General features: G+C 33.3%; 2 protein-coding genes across 5 annotated transcripts; one reads left to right on the top strand and one right to left on the bottom strand.

The window, feature by feature from the left end:
- Positions 1-3382: 3382 nt before the first annotated feature.
- On the bottom strand, positions 3383-7626 carry LOC18041467 (glutamate formimidoyltransferase). Of its 4 annotated transcripts, XM_024184768.1 has the most exons (5): positions 7329-7626; positions 6555-6800; positions 6126-6355; positions 4528-4936; positions 3383-3970 (listed from the first exon to the last, which is right to left on the bottom strand). In XM_024184768.1, the coding sequence occupies exons 3-5, from the start codon at positions 6150-6152 to the stop codon at positions 3459-3461; spliced, it is 948 nt and encodes a 315-aa protein (XP_024040536.1). In that variant the 5' UTR covers positions 6153-6355; positions 6555-6800; positions 7329-7626; the 3' UTR covers positions 3383-3458. The 4 variants fall into 4 exon arrangements, with proteins under 4 accessions (XP_024040536.1, XP_024040535.1, XP_006431512.1 ...); XM_024184767.1 differs by having other exon boundaries at positions 6126-6800; XM_006431449.2 differs by lacking the exon at positions 6126-6355.
- Positions 7627-14722: 7096 nt separating this feature from the next.
- On the top strand, positions 14723-22301 carry LOC18041466 (non-lysosomal glucosylceramidase). The gene is made up of 20 exons (XM_024185014.1): positions 14723-14783; positions 15894-15975; positions 16344-16448; positions 16567-16623; positions 16751-16821; positions 17062-17161; positions 17653-17723; positions 17852-17952; positions 18043-18146; positions 18234-18287; positions 18378-18433; positions 18522-18560; positions 18674-18818; positions 19459-19640; positions 19713-19780; positions 19906-19978; positions 20064-20125; positions 20204-21131; positions 21284-21574; positions 21906-22301. Exons 2-20 carry the CDS (start codon positions 15901-15903, stop codon positions 22186-22188), a joined length of 2865 nt encoding a protein of 954 aa, XP_024040782.1. The 5' UTR covers positions 14723-14783; positions 15894-15900; the 3' UTR covers positions 22189-22301.
- The last annotated feature ends 923 nt before the right edge of the window (positions 22302-23224 follow it).

Below are 23224 nucleotides of genomic sequence, written 5' to 3'. Positions count from 1 at the left end.
TTGAAGAATATGGAGACTCCCTGCGCGGGTATTTTGGCCAACTTCAGTTAAATATTGTTTATAATTCTTGTTTTAACTTATGCATTTATGATTAAGTTTTTCAATATGAATTTTTCAGACAAGAGGAATTGGTCAGAGGGGCACATATTAGATGTACGTTCGAGTATTGCTGATGATGATGCTACAAATGATAATCTTGATTTTTTTGTTGTTCCTCAACACGGAAGAAAGCCCGACTACATCGGTTAAAGTGCATGAAATATTTTTTTAAAATTAAATAAAAAGATAGGTATATGATGACCTATCAATTGTGTGAGTATCAATTTAGTTTAATTGCAACCAATAAGATTTTTTGAGAGATATAAAGAATTTTCTTTGCTCCTTTTCATGTACTCTTTATCTTCCTAAAAGAAGAAATTAATAAATAAAATTAATGTATGTGTGCTATTGTGTTGATTAAGCGCTGTCCCAAACACACTATAAGTTAGTTTATGCATGTCAACTTAATTATGCTCTCTTAATCCTTTTCTAGAACAAACTTGACACATCGGTTGTTCTAAAAGACGCAATCTCTTTCATCAGAAATATTACCTCTTGTCCCATCTGTGCGATATCCTCGGTCTATTGTTTCTTGTAGCTTAATGAGGCATAAAAGCATCATCAACATAAACTAAATTTTTAAAGGCTAATGATATAGTCATAAATTCTTGTATAAATTTATTTTGTACAAACTCATGTGACATGATAAGATTGATTGAATTAAATATCACTTGACCCACATGATTTGTTTTTATTATTTTATATTTCCATTTCATCAATAAATTAATGTCACATCAGTTTATACAAGATAAGTTTAAACAAAAATTTATGGCTCTATCATCACTCATTTTTAAAATAAGCTTTATGACCACTTCCTATTGGATGGGTAATTCCGTCATCTCCGTGTCTATAATCTGCCACATCTCCTAAGGTTCCATTTCAAAATTGAGAATTAAATGTCTAAGTAGTTTATTTCATAAATTTTAACAACAAAAAAATGTTTAATAAAAAAACATATTTATTTTTAAAAATTTTCAGTTCTGACAATAATAATATATTTTTTGGAATGGAATATTCATTAACCACAAAAAGTCTTAAACGTAACAAGCAAACTGGCATTAAATTTCTTTCCACTGAAAAACTTAAAGCTCATGTACAAATCAAATTTATCATTTTGTAACACTGCCAAGAAGAAGATAGACGCCAATAATTGTCACATGAATGGACAAATAACTCGGATTTGGGGATCCATCTTGGACATTGGACAGACGCAATTAATTAAGATCATAGGTTTGTCTATAGATGAAGATAATTGATTAGTCAATTTATTTAAACAAACTCCTCTGCTCCACCGGGAGCCTGGCCCCTTCTTCCATCTTATCTACTGCCTTGCTCCTCGGCTCCCTACAGCTCCAGCCGCTCGCTGTAATAGCTTGCTTCTCGGGAAACATCCATAAAATTCTTAATGGCTTTGTTTAATAGAAGCAATGAACAACCAAGCAAGAAAATAGACTGCAATTGATTAGCTTTGTGTCGTGGATTTTATCTAATATATGAAAGTGATGACATAATTCGCCTAAGGACCCATAATTATAAACGGTTGAGCCACGTCCCTAACTATTTTTTAAGATTTAATCTAATTTCAAGAGGACATAATTAATAACAAAGTAAAAGCATTCCTGGAAGAGAGAAAAACGTCGAAAGAAGAATTCGGGGGGAGACTGAAAAAAAAAATTAATTGTTACTTGTGCGGTCTCATTATTTTATTAATTAGTCTTAAAAAAACAGAATTAAGTTTGATTTAATCCTGATCATTAGTTTTAATGCAATTTGTGTTAAAAATTGTATATATAAAGAGGGCCACTCGATTTTGTGCCTATATGTGTGTGTATAAACAGAAATTATTTTAGAGTGATGATACTATCACAAACTCTTATATAAATCTCTTTTATACAAACTGATGTGACATTAACTCATTGATTGAATGAAAATACAAAATAATAAAAATAAATCATATAGGCCAAGAGATATTTAATTTAACTAATCTTATCATACAACATCGATCGATTTATATAAGATAAATTTATACAAAACTTTCTGCCACATCAGCCTAGTAACAAAACTAGACCATTCCTTAACGGACAAAGCTGTATTGGGGGGGCCCGTTGTCCATCTCTAAAGTCACACCACCAGACGGGTGCACCGACCATCAAAATTTATAAGGGCGTGCAAAAAATGACTTGTATTATTTTATTTAATCAATTTTGTAAGGCAAGAGAACTATGAAAGAAGCATCCCGTATACACGTAAAGATGTTTCAAAACGGCAGGCTCTTCCTCACTTCGCCTTTTCCTTTCGGTTCTTCCTTTTTTCAAAGAAAAGACCAAAAAAAAAAGGCTCACAGAAATGGAATTGTGCCATTTAGCTTGCAAGATTTAAGTGGTTTCGTGTTAGGTAAGCGGCACGTGAAATAGATTACTGTGACTCATTGTCAATTAACCCACGTTCATCAGGACATGTGTTTGATCTTTGTATTCCTTTTGTCAAAGACAAGGGCCCGCCCACGAGATGCTGCATGTGTTTGTAGACCCTTTCACAAGGCAGCAGTGTGGACCTTTTTACGAAATTTATTAGAACTTTAAAAAAAAAATTGACCTGCATTGGATCACTTTTTTATTACTATTATTGTTACTGATATTACAAACAAAAGACTACTTATATTTACGATCAAACTTAAATTATTTTATATTAAAATTATAAAATGCAACCAAAATTTTCTACTCTTATTAATATCTACTTACATGTAGGATAAGGTTATAATGAATAGCAAATGCATTAGATTATATGATACAAATAAACGGCCACAAAAAAATAGAAGTAAACAAGGTAGATGGCAGCGAATGGCATTTACTTCAAATAATGACAGTAAAATGACTAAAACAAACATGGAATATGACAATTGCACTCCCATGGTTTAGAACAATATCATGGAGACATTCTAAGTTTTAATAATGGATGCAAAGACTCCCTCCCGTTGTTTTTCACAATTAATTTGGATGAGGGGAAAAAAAAATACATTTCGATACTTTTTGCTTTGTGTTAACTTAGAATTTGAAAAATGCCGACTTGAGCTGACACCCAATATTTCCAATCAACACCACTTGTCAATTGTCATAATTTAAAAATTTATTCATACCTACACCAATTAAAACTCACTTTTCGCATTCTATTGTTCTTCATCTTCTCCTCCACTCTTCGAACAAAATTTTAAAAATAAAAAAGAAAAAGTAACCTATTTTATTAAATCTTCTTTGCTTGAACTAAAATCAGCCAACGATAATTGAGAGAAAATAAAAATCGTTTGGAATTAATACATAATATCTTAGACAGAAAGTAAATAAAAAATGAACATCTACATCTTAAGCAAGTGAATTCAATTTCATATAACGTTCAATTATTTCTTTCTGTGAAAGGTCAGTATAGTATCCTTTCCCCACAGCCATACCCTCTTCCCCTGCAAGCTTTTTGACTTCTAGCTGAACTTTATCTCCTCCTATTTTACTGGGTTCCAACAGATTACATGCTACCTCAGTGATAACTTCACCATGTGTAAGAGCAATGGCTTGTACTGAAGCAAGTCCACCTCCTCTTTCACTTACTCGCTTTGCTATCCTGCGAACAGCAGCAATGTTTGTGGAGAAGACAGGAACATTGTAGTTATCAACCCACCTCGTTGATCCAATTACAATGACACCTTTTGATTGAGTCACTTGATCAGGACCTCTATCTGGCTTCACTAATAAAGACTCTGAATTTAACCCTCCAGCCCACTGGTTTCCAGCTGAATTAGGCTTAAAATATCCCAGATTTCTTCTAATCGAATCAAGTGTCCTTCCCTCTTCGTGTGCAGCTCCATATAAGAAGGTAGGAACTGCAGGCTACATTGAGGATCATCAGCAAGCGCAAAGGAAATTTCCCAAGAGAATAAAACATGCTCATGAGTTACTAATTGTAACCATTGTAGTAAGATAAGAGATGCATTCTGGTAACCCAATTCTATATTTAGGCTCACTAAATATAGAGAATTGGCAATATACAATGGAAACACTCCCATGTTAAATGAGAAAAGAGCTCACTCAATGCACGTCCTTTGTCCTGAACAAGAAAGGATACAAAAGAAACCACAAACATCAGAACACTCTAATGTTTTGTATCAGTGCAAAACTTCAAAGCACTTGGTTATCAATAATTCTGGCATCTGAAATTTGCTTAAACAAGATAATAGGATAAAGCACTAAATTGTGTTGGACACACCCCTCAGGCTGGATAAGGTACAAAACAAAACATGCTGTTATTTTAGGCTTATCTGGCCCTTTCACAGTTATGAATTTGTGCAGGAATTTAGAGAAGGCAAAAGTACCAATTCATATTTTCAGCTTTGCTAGAATCTCTAGTAGCTATATTCATTGGACTTTCTAGGAAACAAACCTTGAAGATCAGATCCGATGTCTCCTGCCAAAGACTTTGCAATCTCGGCCACTTGGTCCAAAGGTGCAGAAGCCAAAGGGTGAAAGCATATATGGTCCACGACTCCAAGCCTAGGATGACTTCCAGAATGCATATCTAGGTCAATATTCTCAAAAGCAGCTTTAACCATGGCAAATACAGTACTTTTCAGAGGATGAGAGTTTGAAGATGGCTTTGGAGCCAATTTGGAGACCACCGTATAACCAACTCTATTGTAAGTTACATCTTCAAATTTGTTGACAATAGCAGCTTCTGAAAATAGTTTGGCAGCTTGTTCAATTGATTCCAGTGCAGCCTTGTTTCGACTTTCAGATATATATACCTTGCAGCAAGCAAGCATCAGCTTTAACATTTTTCTTCTCTTTGCTCCCTGCCACCAATTGCACAACAAAGAAAGATTGGGATAATGAAATGGCATTATCAGGAATTTATGTGGCCATAATAGTTGGGGACCACACTCTAGCAACTTCAAAAGAGAAATTTTCAAGCAACATTCTAGAACTAGTAAAACATTAGTGTTAGCTAGCTGCAAATTAAAGCTGAAGACAAACCAGAAACATAGATGTCAACATAGAAATACAGAATAGCAATCACTGCCTAAAACTATATCAAGTGAAAAATATCATAATTATTGTTACAATTTTGGATTGCAAATTAAAGCCTGTATAAACTCAAATAAGAACAGCCACCTGGTGATTTTTTTATGCCTAATCAATATTTGAGTCCGCAAAGCTCAGCATAATTATATAGCCCTACATTAGTTTTTTATGCTGCTCAATATGCAAATTTACAATTGCATGTCTCTCATCCTCACATTATTAGTTCAAGCTATGCCAAACTGCCTCTTTCAGCTCTGTTTCATTTTCCAGGGCATCCAATAAAATATTCCAATGTTTATTTTTTCTCACATAACAATTTCAACTCGATCAGTGATGCAAGAAATATAGAAAGTCATCACTTGTTCCATCACAATGTCAACAACATAGCTAAACATGTTGAGTGTTCCAGCAAGAAATTCATGTCCTGTCATTCTTTAATCATGCTCAAATAGAATACCAACACATATAGTCTCAATGTACTGAGTATCTTCATTTTTGCACGCATGTGCCTGCATGGATGGGGTTACTATGATAAGAAAAGTGTTACTGGAAATTGGGGGTGAGCAGTATCCAATTCAGTTCTTCAAAACTAAATGAATGCAAACGAACCGAAACACCCCCTAGTAGAAATTTTGCTGACCCTCAACCTTCTAGGCAATCCATAGTAGTCACCAAAATACTACAATACAAACCAACTAAGCAAATACTTGAGACTAAAACGCAACATAGTTATATCATATCAAATTCTCCTACGAAAACGGGGGGGAAAATTAATGTAACTATGCATTATCACCAAGATTATTACATAAAAAACTAGCTTTCGACTCAAAATGCAATCTCTTTGGGTTTAGGCTACCCATCATACTCCAGTTTCACACCTAATGCAGCCCGAATAATTCTATATTTAAGCTTCAAAGCCTCCATTGTCTCTTGAATGTTCTCATTCTCTGGATCACTTACTGGACATTTCTCATTCAATTTGTCCATTTGCCTGATGCTCTTTTCGACCCGGGCCGACAACTAGGTCGGATTGAAATGAATAGCCGAGTTCCAGACATCGAGACAGCCTTGCAAAAGCCTAGTTCCTCGCCAGTTTCAAAGCCATGTTTCAGGCCTACATCTTTAGCCTCTTCTTTTCTGGTGGCTAGGCCGTGAGTGTAGCCTTCATCATAGCCTTCTTTGAGATGTGTCTGCTCTAGGTTCAGTGAAGAGTCAAAGATGACTTCAATTGAATTGGAATTGTTTGATTTATTATGCAAGTCCATTAAAACAAAAGAAAATTATTCTACAAGGAAAACAAAGAACTGAGAAACTAGTTTGCTTTTATCTTTGTTGAGATTTGGGATTGCTTCTGACTTTTGTAGTGTAAAATGGAGAGACGTCTAGTACCTGTCTGTGAGAAAGTCGCTGAGAAACTTAGCGGTGGGCTGTCGGCGATTGTTTTGTGGCAGTTTACGGTTACCAATCCCTTTTTATCTTTTCTTTTGCTTATCATATCATCTCCTTTTTTTCAAATCTTTTCGATTTGGACATTGCATTTGCACTTGTCACTATCATCTGGAATTCTAGTGAACTGCTGCCACTCTACTGATCTTTAAGCTATTTCTTTTTTGGTAATGGCGGTTTCGATGACATCTGAAAGGGATTAAACCAAAAAAAAAAAAAGTTAAGTAATCTTGATTCATTCAAAACACCCAACAAAACTCTCAGACACAGAAAAAAATTCAAGTTATATAAAATACTTGCCAATACAATAAATCCCATTTCTAAGCTAATAACAGCATCACAATTCTTTCAATAACAAGTTCAAAGCTGCCCCTCCCAAAAAAAAAAAACATAAATATATTTATTTGTAAAGGTTTTGCAATTTTCCCCAAATACAATAACGATAGAATTTAGCAACTAACAGCTCACAAACAATCTAATAGCTGCTACAAAAATTAATCTAGTAATTTGATATGAATAGGGAAGAAGTACGGAATTTTAAAAGGAATTTTTCCACAGACATTGGCGAATTACAATTATTCAATACCATCCATATGGCCACAGCCCCTTAAATATAAAATGAAGTTTACAACTTATTCCATAAATACATCAATATTCCATAATTCTTCGATTATTGCTATCAATTTCCATATCTACTCCCATAATTAATTAACTCACCCACGCGACGGCAACGGCTGGCTGAAGCGACGAATGGCGACTAGATGAGATGACGCCGACGGCTGAAAAGACGAGCTGCGACAGGGACGGAGGCGATGAGCTACTGCGACGGGCTGACTGCCGCGAGACGGTGGCCGTAGGCGTCAGAGAGGAGCCGCTGTCGGCTCACTGTCGTTAGAGTGAAAGACAGTGAGGGTGTGGCGGATTGATTTAATGTCTTAGGATAAACCCATCGGTTTATCGGTTTGGTTCGACAATTCTCGTCTTTGAAATCTAGTCACCCTTAAAATTTATTGGATTTTACTTTTTAATTGAATAAATATAATTTAGGATTTATCTAATTGTATTAGATTTATAGAATCGTACTAAAGGCCTTTAGAATTGGTTTTGGAGGTTAAAAAATAATTTTAAAAAATTAAAAGTTAATTTTAGTACTTGATAAATTATTTTAGCAATTATTTTTATCAATATTATCACATCTTACAGTAGATTTTAAAAAGAAGGAAATAAATATTTTTTCAAAATCTAATTTTGAGAATCATTTTATACCACTACAATTTCATATATATTCTCATATATATTATAAAATCTAAGAATTATCATTATTAATTAGCAAATAAAATCATTAATTTTAGATAGATTATTATTATTACTAATTATATTGAGATAGCTACATAAAAAATAAAAATTATTTATTTTAGTTATCAGCTATTACATATACACAATAAAAAATATTTTATATACATATTTAAATAAATTTAATTCAATATTATGTCCAATTTAATTATTTATATTCTTAGAATAGTTAAGCAATAAGATTTACCAAACATATATGACTGTTTTTAAAACTAACGGCTCTTTTAAAGTAAATTTTATCAAACATTTTAATTGATTCTTTTGAAAACTAATTATTTCTATAGTGCAACTGGTAACAATTATTTCAAAAGGTATAATGTTACCAAGCTGGTCCTAAATTGAAAAGGTTTTCTAATCAATTTTGATATAGACCAAGAATTATATCGTATAAAGAAATGCTAAATGTTTTAACCAAATTTTCGCTAGAATCCCATTTTGAACCATTAGGTGGTTGCTCTCATCGCATCTAGGTCAAATTCGATTAAAACAAATAAAATTTATATTTTGTGAAGAGATTAGGCTAATTAGTTTGGGTTTATTATGTAATTCTATTATTTCTGGCATGAGATATAATTGAGGTGATCCGAGAGGTGAATTGAGGTGGTTTTAGAGGTGAATTGAGGTGATTTGGGAGATGAATTGATATGGAGAGTTCAATGGAGTTTATGAGAGTTAATTTCAAGAGTTGACATGAAGAGCTTTAAAGAGCTCAAGGAATAGCTCTAGTGAACTCAAAGATAGCTCTAGAGAGCTCATCTGTGGAGCTCAATACACACATAATATTTTACGTGATTCACCTTTTTGGCCTACCTCCGTGGGAGTAATTATCTCCAATCCACTATGTACGTGAAGTATTACATGATTTGCTGTATGATATGAACAAAACCTTATTAAAGGTTGTATATGGTGGGTAATAACATGAGGAAGATGTGGTCTTATGGAGATTAAAGAGTTTTTTTAGAGAAGAATAATGGGAGAGCTTGTTTGAGAGATGAGATGGTAAAAATCTTCTAAAAATGTATAAAAATGGAGGGAAAAGAAGATGAAACAGCGTCTCAAGAAATCAGATTTGAAAAAAAGAGCCTAAGGTTAGATGGAGCAACAAGAGAGAGATAAAGCTCGAGATCCCAAGATTTGGATGATAGAGTGGCGGCCTCAAGGTGTAAGGGACTTTAAAACTTTAACAATGACATTTTTGTTCTTGGGAAGAAGATGACTCTTTCCGTGAATAACAAGAAATTCCCAATTTTCAGATAAACCCTTAATCTTTTGTGGAGTGTGCCTAAGGGTACTTTGATAATTTTAGACTCGTGGCATTCATTTAATGGATAGCATCCCTTAGGTGAGTTATTTAAGTAATTTTGTTTGTGGTTCCTTGATAGTGAGACTCATGAGCTTGAGAGGCAATGAAACCTCTAACCACCTTTTTGCCACCACAGCTGGGCACGTAATAGCTGCCCAACCCTATTGTCCTATTGTTTTGGCAAACACTACCTTACAATCAATGTATGGTACATCCCTCATTCATAAACAGTGTATGAGTGGGACCCACTCACTGTTCATGTGAGGAATATATCATACATTGATTGTAAGGTAGTGGGATCCTATTGTTTTTCAAAGAACAGTAAAAGATAACTAACGCGGTCCCCATCCTTAGCCAAAAAGAAGATATTTTGTTTTTTCTCATGATCACATGCACTGCTCACGTGTTGGCTCTAACCAATAAAATTTAGGTTTTAATAATACCCTTTAATGTTAGACATATTTATCGAAATTGTCTTTTTTCTCATAAAACTTATCTTTTGACCTTTGTGAGCTATACTGACATGCCATCAGACAAGTAGATTTCACTTTGTTGACTTGCTTTACCACGTGTCACTGATTTATTGGTCCTGTCAGCAATAGACTTTCCCGCCAAATGCTAACCAAAAAAGATTTATATGATTATATTTCAATAAACTAAAAATAGAGAGGTTACCAATCATTTAAGTCCAAACGATTGATGCAGTAATTTTATCTAAATTATCACATCAGTCAATTATTTTACTTATAATAGAGGGGAGAAATTATAATTCATGAAAAAAATTTATATTTTCTTATAAACTTGATTATTACTATGAAAAAATGTAACTGATTAAGGAAAAAAAATCTTATTCTATAAAATTACAATTTTTTTTTCATAATTACAATATTATTTGCCAAATTTATAGCAGATTCTTCGGGATTTAAATTTGTTTGTATGTTTTTATAGCGGATTCTTCGGATATAGATTTGCTCATAGGTTCTTTATGGTAGAGATTTTCAAGATTTATACGGATCAAATTTAGATTTTGCTTTCTTGTTAATACATAAACTTTATTTAATTTCTTTGAAACCACCACCTTTGTTTTCTATAAATAATGTACAGCCATCCGACAAAAAGGATTCATTTTCCAAGTTATAAAACCTTAGAATTATTCCGTCACAATGATACTTCTAACCGAAAGTCCAATGAAAGTTTGTTAAACGAGGAAGAAAAGCTGGAGGAATTAATCAAGTAGGATCTAATGAAGGAGAAGATCAAGGAGAAGATCGTGGAGAAAATTTAGCAACATCTCTTCCTGAATCTCCAATTTTTTTGAAAATCGGCAACAAAAACTTTTTCAGAATGTATTTATTTTGCTATATGATTAAATTAGATGGTATAAAAAATAATTAGTTTATATCTTCCTTAATTTAACATTTGAATAGCATTTACTTTGCTTTTGTTACAATACTTTTTTCTTATACATTTCGGCAACCCCTAAAGTTAAACCCTGACTCCGCCCCAACCTATATATTCGAATTTAAAATCTTATAATTTACGAAATTCGGTAGAAAAAAAAAAAAAAAAGGTTCAATGGTGCGCAAATTTCACCCAAATAGTGGAAGCTTGTTAGCCACATCTTTAAATAGTGGAAGCTTAATTGTTACCTTATAATTAATAATGGTGATCGACAATAAACTTTTCTTCTGTCTGCAGCAAAGTTTATTGTTTCATTGTCGTAGGGACAACAATAAACTTTTCCCCTACCGAGTTAGGTTGATCCGAATATCTGAAAGGTAGCTGAGCTTGTGGGTATCTTTCAATGAAGTTATTAAAGACTGATCCTACCTTGAATGAACTGAAGCAGCTGGCCGAGGGATAAAAGTTAATACAGTAACTCAAGTTAAAGTTTCATTGTCGTGGGGACAACACAAAGAGTCGAAGGAAATTTTGGTGTCAAAGCCTAGGAGATGAATCTGATGGGTATGTTAAAGCAGTGAGAGAATTTGACGTGGATGATATCCCAAATGCTGCTGACACCACCAAAAGAGTATTAAAATGGAGGCATGTGTAGAAAATATCGTTGAAGGATAATTGTGCTTAACGCCTTGTTTAATATTGAGGTGTTGCGATTTGGTGAAATAAGAAAATTATAATTATAAAATAACTATTAAAATTACGTGTAAAATATGATTTTGAATTGAGTCCGATTATTAGCAGTCCTCTAAAATCCTCTTGAAATCCCTTTTTTTTTTTAATTATACTCCATTTAATAATAAAAATATCATTTTTCTAAATAAATACTTTTTTAATTTGCAGATCTTATATTTCTTAATAACTTTCTCACTCTTTCAGTCTGAACAATTGTATTCCTCTCTTTAAACTTTCTTTGTTATTAGAAAAATATCTAAAAAAAGTAAAAAAAAAAAAAAACTTAGAAAATAATGAATATCTTATGGGTATAATGAAATTTTATCATACTTGTAGAATTTGAGTGAAACAATTAGTTTGAAAATCTTTAAAATATTATTTCTAACGATATAAAATTTCATTTAATTTATTTTCCCACTATGTTGTACCCTGATTTTGTTGCTATGTATATTACAAGAATATTATTTTAGTTTAGAAGATTACTTCTTAAATTCGAATTATTTTAATGATAATAAAAAATTTTATATTGTGCAAGCAAAATAAATTTTGAAGAGAGAGCATATAAATGGAAATATAATTGTAATATAACAAAGGATTTTGTAAGATTAACGACGGAGTGCCAATAATCCAACTCTTTTGAAATAATAATTTTAAGAAGCACAGTATCAAACAGGGTTGAAATATTGCTCCGTTGGCTAGCGTAGGGTTTCTTTATAAGGCAACATCCAACACAGGCCATATGTAATTTCGAAATTAGTGTTGTTAAACTTCTAACAGTGAAGATACCAGAATAGACGTAGCATGAATATTAATGCCATATGTTTCTTCTTCATTTATTTTAACATTCTCTAAAAATGACGAAACATGTGGTAATTGTTATCACATTTATTTATGATTAATTGTGTCTGCAGTGCTACTTAATTGGTAACATAAATTGTTCAATAATATATAATATTAGATATCATTATATACAACATGATGAAAAATAACATATAATTAATGTCACATAAAGCAGACCAAAAACAAAATAAATTTTTTGTTTAGATGTCGAGATATTTGATTTAAAAGATCATAAGTCTAATAAGTGTAATATGAGATATAGCTTAATAATACTTTTATCAGACGAAACTATCTTTAAATTTTAAATATTTCGTCTGAATATACCTGAATTATTTCACCAACAAATTTCCACTACAAATGTAAAGTTTGATTCTCTAATACTGCTCATTATGAGATTGGGTCTCAAATATGCTAAAATATCCAATCTAAAAGACGAACGTGTCCCATTGAGGGACCTATCATACATATGCTTGTTTCTTAATCGCCATTGATTCAAGTTGGGACAAAAAGAAAGATCTTCACCAGAACCTTTTGGAGAAGAAGATTCCAAAAAACTTTGATATTTTCACATCGCTATCTAAATATAGACAAGCCTTTGCCGTCGGATTGAAATATTCTACATGATACGTGCTGCAGACAAATGTAAACAATGAAAAAGACTTGCTACTAACTCTTCAGCTATTTCTTAAATTTTAATAAACGGAAATAAATTCTCAGTTTTTCAAAACAATTTTCTGCAATGATTGATTGAAGCATTAGCATATTGATGGAGAAGAGAAATGGATAGAATAAAAAATAAAAAATAAAAAATAAAAAATACTAATATCTTTTTAATATAGGACCAACCTAATGCGATTAGGTTATGTTTAATTTTTAATCGAAGTGTCGTTATATTAGAAAAAAAAGGTTAAGACACTAACTTTGATTAAAATAAAAAATACCAAAAACTTAAAACAATAAAATTTTAAAGTGTTAGAATAACATCCTACATAACATATATATAATTTAAATTTTTTACATGAAAACAAGGATTTACAAATTTTACTTTAATTTTCTAATTTTGGGTGAATCGTAGAATGGTGGAAGCCTAGTAATTTTCAATACCATCTATGGACTATTCCAACTACATTTCAATGCGTTTATATTTTATTTAATTCTTTTGTATTTATAATTTAATTTAATTTTCTTATGTGAAATTTAATTGACTAATGGGTATAATAATTAAAAAGTGAAATTTTGATAGATTTTAAAGGGGTATAATAATTTAAAATTGATATATTTACATGACTAACTTATTCATATGAACTCTATTAAGTTAAATATATGTATTATATATAGAGTGTAAATTTATTATAAAAATGATTGAAGCTAATAAAATTTATCAATATGTGAAGTACTCTTGAGCGGAAAAAAAAAAAATGAGAGCTAAGGAGATGAATTATAAAATTGTGAAAAACGATATTTGGAGAGAGCTCGTGAATCCTCAAGTAAGCTCTTACAGATAGATATTGGTGGTTTGTCCAATCAGATAAATGAACTAGAAGCTCCTCTATTGACAAAATTACCTGCTACTGCGTTACCAAACCAAATATTATTTTCATATTTGATTATGTGTTTAAATTTTAAAAATATGTATGTTAATAGGTAAATACATAATTAATTTTGGTCAATTTGTATCAAAAAACAATTAAGTGGATTTAAAATGGAAAATTTGTGTAACTAAATAAGCCACGTACGTCATGTTGGAGTTGAAATTTTGTCAAAATTTCAATACAATATGGACACGACTCACGATATGAAATATAATCTGATTGAGGAAATGAAAGAACATTATTTTATGAGGAAACTAATAGAATAAAAATATGAGAATTAACTATAAAAATTGTTTATAGAAAAGAATTCACAATTTAAAAAAATTAAAGAACTCACATTCGTTAATCATTGCGCTTTATTCATTTTTTTTTAATGAATAACATTATTAGAAACTAAACTCATATTAATATGTGAAAATAAAAATTGGTTGAAATCTAAATAAATATAATTTTTATTTAATAAAAAAGATATAAGTTTAAAGTTAATAAATTCTCCTTTATTAGGCAAAACAAAGGAACTATGTTATAATTATACAATATAACCTCAATAAATTAACACTATTTATAATTTTTCCTATAAATATTACGAATATGACAAAGAAAATCTAAATATTTATTGTAGTGTGAATTTCATTTATATGGCATAAAATCCCGTACGGAAATTATGAAACAATATCCAATTATCTGTAACCCAAAAATTAAAAAATTAAATAAAAAAATCAAACTCTTACAACTATAATTTAAATAAAGTCCAAAAAAAAAACGGTTCAATATTTTTGACCAATCAACAATCCGTTTTAATTAATTTGAAATTATTATTCATAATTTACTTATTTTATTGCAAAAATTGGGCTCCTTGGTTGTTGCATAAGTTCTTTCTGCTTCTTACACTTGCTGAACTAAGACAAAAACAGGTCTCTACGTTTTCAGTTTCTGACGAAATTTTCTCAGGTCAGTTACAGTTAATAATGTGAATCCCATTTCTCTTTTTGATCGATCTTTGATTGCTTTGAGGCTCTTTTGATTGATAGTCAGCACCAAGATTTCATGTGCAGGCATATGAATATATGTATGTGTGTGAGAATAGGTGTTGAGTGATCTTTTTGATGACGTTTATTTGGAATTCAGATTATATGATGAATTAGTGAAATGGGTTGTGAATGAATCTGGCATTGGAGCTGTTGATTGATTTATACATTGTACATGTAGTTATATGGTTGTATGTATGGCATCCATTGATCTATGCGTGTATGTATTTATTTGTTGTTGGCTGGATGGACGGGTTTATGTGTATGTAGGTGTATATCAATATATGTATGTGTATCAATAAATGAATGAACATGTGTGTGGAGAGACTTTTTTGATGAACTTTATTTGGAATTTAGATGATGGAATGAGTTTGTCAAATGGGTCGTAAAGGACTCTGACATTGAAGCTTTTTATCATTTTCGCATTGTACATGTAATTATGTGGTTAGATGCATGTGTCCATGCATGCATGTATTTACTTATGTGTGTATGTACGTGTGCTCAGCAGATTGGACATGAGTGATCTTGGTGATATCAGTTCTGGGAAACTGTGAATTTTTCTTTTCTTTAGAAGGTAGTACTTGTTTGTGCATTGTTTAGTTGGATTGGGGTCTATGATTTTTTAGTTCAGTTTCTTCTTCTGTTGGTATTTGACAGAGCAATTGATTAATCAGATAGCAATCAGTTATACTGTATTGAGTTGAATTTCAGTGTGGCATTGTGTCTTTGCTATACTCATCCAATTCTTCCATTGTCTATGTTGATGTGTAATAATTATGTGAGGGAATCTTATCTTTGAATTTCTTAATTCATGTTTTTCTGAGGATTTAGTTCTTGTTTGGTTGCTAAGAAGATGGAGAGATGGAGAAGAGAACTTGCAATCTTGCATCACCAGAATGGTTGCTATAGGATACAAGGCATTCTGGTTATCTAACTTGTTGGCAAACAATCTTGCATGAAGTGAATTGCATTTAAGGACTGTATTGTCTAATTAGCAAAGTTTTATTATCTGATAACCATGTTTTTTGAACAGGAAGAGGATGTTTGAAGGAAAGATTTTGGAGAATGGCCTTCATGAAGAAGAGAAGGAACCGTTGAATTCTTCGTTTGATAAGGTAAGCTTGATGCATTCTGAAAAAGCTTTTAAATTTTCCAATCTGCACTATGAAATTGCAATAAGACATTCTCTTCAAACATTCAAAAGATTTAAGTATGTTAGACAATGTTTTTCTTCAATTGGCGTTTATGCAACAGTTCTTGTACAGAATACATCAGAAAAACCATACATATGCTCACACTCTCTTTTGATGCTGAGAGTGAGAGAAGTTTTCTTTACCACTTTATGGGATATTGTTCATGAGACAATTGATGTCGCTGTTTCTTTTTTGGGATTCATTGAGCTCTTTGTTTATTCTGTAGATGGTGCTTTGAGCCTTTTTAAAGTATGCTTCATATCTAATTTTCTCTTTGTGCCTGTATTAAGGTTGACCCGGGGAAACCTGCATCACTTACTTGGCAGAGAAAATTAAGTACTGAGGAAATCCCTCTTTCACAGTTTACATTGAATTGGAAGGAAACGGTTCAGTTGGTATGTTACAGGTTTAGATATCAAAAGCTTCTGAAAACCAATTCTTCGTATTGTATTTGAAAGTTAGAAAGTTATGTTGACTTCCTGTCAATTTTTTTCCCCTTTTTCCGTTGGATAGGCTCCCATAGGTGTTCGGATTTTGTGCCTTATTAGGGAAGAAGCTGCAAAAGGAAAGGTATGCTCTTTTTTAATATCTTCAGTCTCCACTTCACTGTGGTGTTTCAAAATTTCTAAGAATATTGTCTACAACTTAAAAATACTAAAATCTTGGTCCATGTTTGTCTTCATGATATCTTTTGCAGCGGGCTTTCATTGATCCATTTATCAAGCGCCATCTAACATCTTCTCATGGTGTTCCCCTTGGTGGTGTTGGGTAACTCTTTCTCCTTAGTCATTCACCTGAGTGTTTCAGATTTTGTTTTCCAAATTGCGTAGCGCCTTGTTAACGTTCTCATGACATTTCCATTGGAGACATTCCCCTCGATTCTTAATGTCTGGTCCTACTTGTTGCTTGTTTATTTTGAAGCAGTTGTAGAACCTGAATAAATTATTTTGCATCTCCTCTGATGTTTTATTTTATTTTGTCTTCTTTTGGGGGAAATGAAACCTTCAGTTCAGGAAGCATTGGAAGAAGTTATAGAGGTGAATTTCAGCGCTGGCAAATATTCCCTAGAGAGTGTGAAGATAAACCAGTTTTAGCAAATCAATTTTCTGTAAGTCTTATGTATATCTCTCACGAAGAGAAGAAAAAAAATATATATTTTTTTCCACTAAATAAATTCACATGCACTATGAAAAGTTCTGTTTGCTAGATAGTAAAAGCTTGTTGAGACTACATTGTTTTGCATTACACATTTTTTAATTTCTTCTGTTCTCTTGTTTATGTGTGATTATTAATCTAATCAAAGAAAATCTTGATAATCAGTCTCAACTAACAATAAGAACCTTGATCAGCACCTCCAATTTGGAGTTTGTGTTGTTCACTTGTCCCCAAATTATAGCCTTTTTCAGAAAAAGATGATCAATCCCCGACTGAGTAGGTTTTTGGTTACTGGATTTTAGTGGTTTTCTCTAGCTTTTGATACAAATCTTGTTGAATGATTGTTGAGGCAGTTACTTTTGCTGATTCTTTTTCTTTTCTTTTCTTTTTTTTTTGTGAAATGATCTTATTCTTTTGTATTGTTTATGTGAACACCACATGCAGGTTTTTGTTTCACGCTCAAATGGCCAAAAATATTCCAGTGTGCTGTGTCCAAAGACACCAGAGGTGCTGAAGTAAGCCATCAATCTACTGCATAGTAATTTATTCTCAATCATATTTCCTCTCATTTGAAATCTGACATAAAAGAATCAAGATGTAATAAAACTAAAATCAAGGCTTACTTGATGATGTACGTAAACAGAGATACAACAGCTGCAGGGATTGGATCTTGGGATTGGAATCTGAAGGGAGATAAGTCAACATATCATGCTTTATACCCAAGAGCTTGGACCGTACATGAGGGTAATTTGATTTTAAATATAGGTATCATTGAGAGTGTTCGCATCTTAAAATTGGACATATAATTATAGATAGGTTTATCTGTCAATGCAGGCGAACCTGATCCAGAACTTAGAATTGTTTGTCGCCAAATTTCCCCAATTATACCACATAATTATAAGGAGAGCAGCTACCCTGTATCAGTTTTTACCTACACGGTAGGAAGAGCTCCTTGAGAAATTTGTTTGTTGGGCATTCGATAAAGGTTTTTTGGGATTAAGCTGCTAGTTTTTATGTTCTTTCAGATATATAACTCAGGAAAGACTTCTGCAGACATCACCTTGCTTTTTACGTGGACAGTAGGTGCCTTTTATCCTTGCATGGGTTCTTCGATAATACAATGTTGATTTTTGGACAAGAATATGACCTCTGAATTTTGTATGCCTCAGAATTCTGTTGGAGGGGATTCTGAATTTACTGGTCAACACTACAATTCAAAAACAAAGTAACAATCTTTGTCATTATTTTTTTACTCTATACATACATTTCATGCCCGTGGTTTTGTACTAACTAATAGTTCTTAATCCCTGTAGGATGAACGATGGCGTGCATGCTGTTCTTTTACATCACAAGCAAGTATCTTTCCATGATATAGATGGGAAAAAGAACTGAAGACTTGGATAGGAAATTTCATTTTGCTATATCTTGTGCAACTTAACATAACATCTTGCATCCGTCATTACAGGACTTCACATCAGCTACCCCCAGTGACTTTTGCACTTGCAGCACAGGAGACTGATGGTGTCCATGTCTCATTGTGTCCTCATTTTGTGATATCTGGTAACTCCCTAGGTTTAACAGCAAAGGACATGTGGCACGAAATAAAAGAGGTTAGTACATGATATTATTTGTTTTTGCAACTTACCCCAATTATGGATTCAGCAGAAGAGACCATCATATGAATTATTCTGTTTCTGCAATATCTGGCACTGTATATATGAAACCCTGGCTTTAAAATTCATCACATGCCTCCCTGAAGAATGATGAGATTTGTTTTAAAACCTTTCATCACAATTTGTTAAAAACATCCCAATGGAGAAGGGTTACTGATATTTCCAGACCATGGAGGTCTCCTACATTTAGATCATGTTAAAGGTGAGGTTATAGACATTTGCCTCACAGTTTTTTTTTCTGTAGAAAGTTAAATGGTAAGGCAATATGCTTAAGTTAATAAAATTCTAAGAAGGATGATCATCGGATTTGGATTTACAAGATGTGCATTGCAATTAAATTATCGCTGAAATAGTGTTCACCCGTTAGTGACTACTATGTTCAGGTTACGTAGAATTTGTATGGGCTACATTTTCTGTTGTTGGCAATTTCTCTCTTGGTTCATTCTTTCAAAGAAAGTCTTTCTATACCTCGGAATTCAGCAGGGAATTGATTGCATCAGATTATTTATCTTATGCTCTCCATGCCTCTTTTATCATATTACTACAGAGAATAATATCTATTCTTATATTGTAATAGCATGGATCCTTTGATCGCCTTAATTCTATGGAAACATCGGTAACTTCAGAACTGGGATCATCCATAGGGGCAGCCATTGCAGCTTCTGTGACCGTTCCCCCAGATTCAGAGGGCCAAGTTACATTTTCATTGGCATGGGACTGCCCTGAGGCGAACTTTATGAGTGGAAAGACATATTACAGGTAAGCTGGAGATTGCATGAGAAAAATCAGATACCAAAATTTGTCTGTATGCTGAAAGGCTTTCATCATCAGGCGTTACACAAAATTCTATGGTACTCATCAGAATGCAGCTGCAAATATTGCCCGTGATGCTATTCTTGGTATGTTTCAATTATCATTGTCCAATTATTTTCTTTCAAATCTTAAATGTGTACTTGTCACTACTTTTAACTTATAAGACCCTCTCAGTTATATTTTTACCGACTCATTTTTTTCTTAAACAAAGAGCATGGTAGTTGGGAGTTACAGATAGAAGCATGGCAAAGACCTATTCTTGAAGACAAGAGGCTTCCTGAGTGGTGAGCTGAGATGCGTTTGCCAATGTCTTTTATCTGATTTCTCATATATTAAGATTCTAAAGTTTTTCCGAAGATTCTTTTGCAGGTATCCCATCACTCTCTTTAATGAGCTCTATTATCTAAATGCTGGAGGCTCAGTTTGGACTGGTATGTACAGTGTACAGTCTACTCTTCTGAAATTTGATTACTTGATGGACATGAGTTAACCTTTTATTTGTCTAGCAGATGGATCACCTCCTGTCCATAGTTTAGTAACTATTGGCCATAGAAAGTTTTCCCTTGATTGGTCACAATCAGATTTGAAGAGAATTGTTGACGTACCGAATCAAAATGATACTGCTGTCAACATTCTTGAGAGGATGAGTTCAATACTCGAGCAAATATACACACCAGTTGCACTCAATTCTGCTTTTGGAACTAATTTGCTTCAAGATGGAGAAGAAAACATTGGTCAATTCCTTTATCTTGAAGGAATTGAATATCTAATGTGGAACACCTATGATGTTCATTTCTACTCTTCTTTTGCACTGATCATGTTATTTCCTAAAATTCAACTCAGTATCCAAAGAGACTTTGCAGCAGCTGTAATGATGCATGACCCCAGTAAGATGAAGCTTCTAGACGACGGGCAGTGGGTCTCAAGAAAGGTTCTTGGAGCTGTTCCTCATGATATTGGAATTTGTGACCCATGGTTTGAAGTAAATGCCTACTGCCTTTATGACACTGCCAGGTGGAAAGACTTGAATCCGAAATTTGTTCTACAAGTGTACAGGGATGTCGTTGCCACAGGAGACAAGAAGTTTGCAAAAGCTGTTTGGCCCTCAGTTTACGTTGCAATGGCTTATATGGACCAATTTGATAGGGATGGTGATGGTATGATTGAGAATGATGGTTTTCCTGATCAAACATATGATACATGGTCAGTGTCCGGTATAAGTGCTTACAGTGGAGGGCTATGGGTTGCAGCTTTACAAGCTGCATCAGCTCTGGCTCGTGAAGTAGGTGACAGGGGCTCTGAGGATTATTTTTGGTTCAAATTTCAGAAAGCAAAAGTTGTATACGAGAAATTGTGGAATGGTTCCTACTTCAATTATGACAACAGTGGTAGCAGTCAAAGTTCGTCTATTCAAGCTGATCAATTGGCTGGACAATGGTGTGTTGAACTAAATGTTAGCTTCATTTATCTTTTCGGATAAAAATATGCTTCATAATCTTTTAGAAAAAATATGAATACAAAAAATGCTTTGGTTATTGTAAGTATATTTTTCTTCTGAAAGTGGAATGTACTTTGTTGATCTATTGTAGGTATGCCCGAGCATGTGGTCTTTTGCCGATTGTTGATGAAGACAAAGCAAGAAGTGCATTGGAAAAGGTTTATAATTACAATGTCTTAAAGGTGATGGGTGGGAAGCGGGGGGCAGTTAATGGGATGCTACCTGATGGAAGAGTTGACATGTCATCAATGCAGTCAAGAGAAATATGGTCCGGCGTCACATATGCAGTTGCTGCATCTATGATTCATGAAGATTTGGCAGACATAGGATTTCAAACTGCCTGTGGAATCTATGAAGCTGCATGGTCTGGAACTGGACTTGGGTAAGTTAGCTTTTCGTTCGAAATGCAGTGCTGCCAATGAAGCATAAGCAGGCTAGTGTTAACATTCTTAGATAATCTTATTTAATGTTTGCTTGCACCTCATTTTTTTCCTAGTGCTTTCTTTCAGAGCATCATGGACTCATAAAGCATCGTACTCTAGTTATTAAAATTTAAGATAATTACAACTGACCCTATTGTTAAATTACTCAGTTTTGGAAAATTTTATGAATATTATAGTAATAGGAAGTCTGTACAGTTTCTACAGAACTACAATAATCTGCTCAAGATTTACTGTTCTTCAATCACTAACAAATTGATGTTTTCTTCACAGTTATGCTTTTCAAACTCCAGAAGCTTGGAACACCGATGACCAATACAGATCACTGTGCTACATGAGGCCTTTGGCCATATGGGCCATGCAATGGGCTTTAACAAGGCCGAAACCCAAAACTTTGGAAAAATGGACGAAACCCGAAGTAACTGACGAATCTCTGCTTAGGTATCATGCTGGGTTCTCCAAAGTTGCAAGGCTTCTGAAACTGCCAGAAGAACAAGGAGCCAAAAGTCTTTTGCAGTCTTTATTTGATCACACTTGCAGGAGAATGTTTATATAAATTGATTGTTTTATAACTTTTTACATTACTTGATTTTTGTATAGGGTAAGGGAGGAGATTATCATAGAAATATAAGAGAACGTTGGTGCTTTTGGAGCTTTGTATATGGTAAACTAAAGCCATTTTGAATGTTATTGTAGTTGTATTTATCTGATATCTTGTACTTAAAATTTCCCAATGGTACTTCCAGTTTTGTGAGTGATGCTATTTTTACAAAATTAAGATATCTCATTTACTAATGGACATTACATAACGGTCACACTAATAATACACCAACACGTAGCAGTGATTGATTGGCGTCACGTCCAGCTTTATAAACCAAAGACTATTGCTAACTCATTTTATGGCCAAAATAACTCGCGAAGAAAGTACTGTCTAAACCACAGCTTTCAAGGAAGAAGAGTATCAAGGCATGCTTTAATGCTGCAATTGGCCTTTGAATCATCCATTGCCATCAAATGTTTGCCTTCAGAAATAAAACTGATGGCTCCGGAAAATTCTCCTTATTGATGTCAAGTGTAATACCCAACTCTCAGTTTCAGAATAAATAAAAATACAAAACCAGGAACCTATTATATATAAGTGTGATTCTTAGAAAAGCACTATTCTCCAGAAGGAACAATAGTCCTTATGTTTAGGCCTCTTAATCAGTCAAAATTCAAACTGTACCAAAAAAGCTAGGACAACAAACCATTTGCGTTTCATTGAACTTCATAAGCATATAAATTCAATTTTCCTCAAATATTCCTTGCGCTTTGGAAGAAGTCATAATAATAATACTAGTAACTGCTTGGTGAGATAGAAATTGTGCCTGTAAGGGCGGTTTTCTGCTCCTCAGGAAACCGCTCGTCGCAGTGCATTACATTTCATTTTATAGACATAGTATTAAGGCTGTTGTTGTTGGTGGTGGTTTTGAAAGGCAGAGAGTTTTTGTGAGGTACATGCATTCAAAGGGATCAAAAGTGTCCTCTGAATTGGGTTTTGTACCTGATTCGTTGCTGATCACCGAGGACTTTTATCGTACTGTCTTTCTCCA

The sequence above is a fragment of the Citrus clementina genome, unplaced genomic scaffold (genome assembly GCF_000493195.1).
Source record: "Citrus clementina cultivar Clemenules unplaced genomic scaffold, Citrus_clementina_v1.0 scaffold_5, whole genome shotgun sequence".
Classification (NCBI taxonomy): domain Eukaryota; kingdom Viridiplantae; phylum Streptophyta; class Magnoliopsida; order Sapindales; family Rutaceae; genus Citrus; species Citrus x clementina.
The sequence above is the reverse complement of the archived record's forward strand: the minus strand, read 5'-3'. Positions and strand labels throughout refer to the sequence as shown.

Coding starts and splice junctions, on each gene's coding strand:
- LOC18041467 (XM_024184767.1), bottom strand. CDS start 6,152: ATGGACAAATTGAATGAGAAATGTCCA. Junction 4,937..6,125: donor AATTGAATGAGAAATGTCCA/GTAAGTGATCCA, acceptor AATTGGTGGCAG/GGAGCAAAGAGAAGAAAAAT. Junction 3,971..4,527: donor CATCGGATCTGATCTTCAAG/GTTTGTTTCCTA, acceptor TGTAGCCTGCAG/TTCCTACCTTCTTATATGGA.
- LOC18041466 (XM_024185014.1), top strand. CDS start 15,901: ATGTTTGAAGGAAAGATTTTGGAGAATGGCCTTCATGAAGAAGAGAAG. Junction 18,147..18,233: donor TATCAGTTTTTACCTACACG/GTAGGAAGAGCT, acceptor ATGTTCTTTCAG/ATATATAACTCAGGAAAGAC. Junction 19,781..19,905: donor TGCCCGTGATGCTATTCTTG/GTATGTTTCAAT, acceptor TCTTAAACAAAG/AGCATGGTAGTTGGGAGTTA.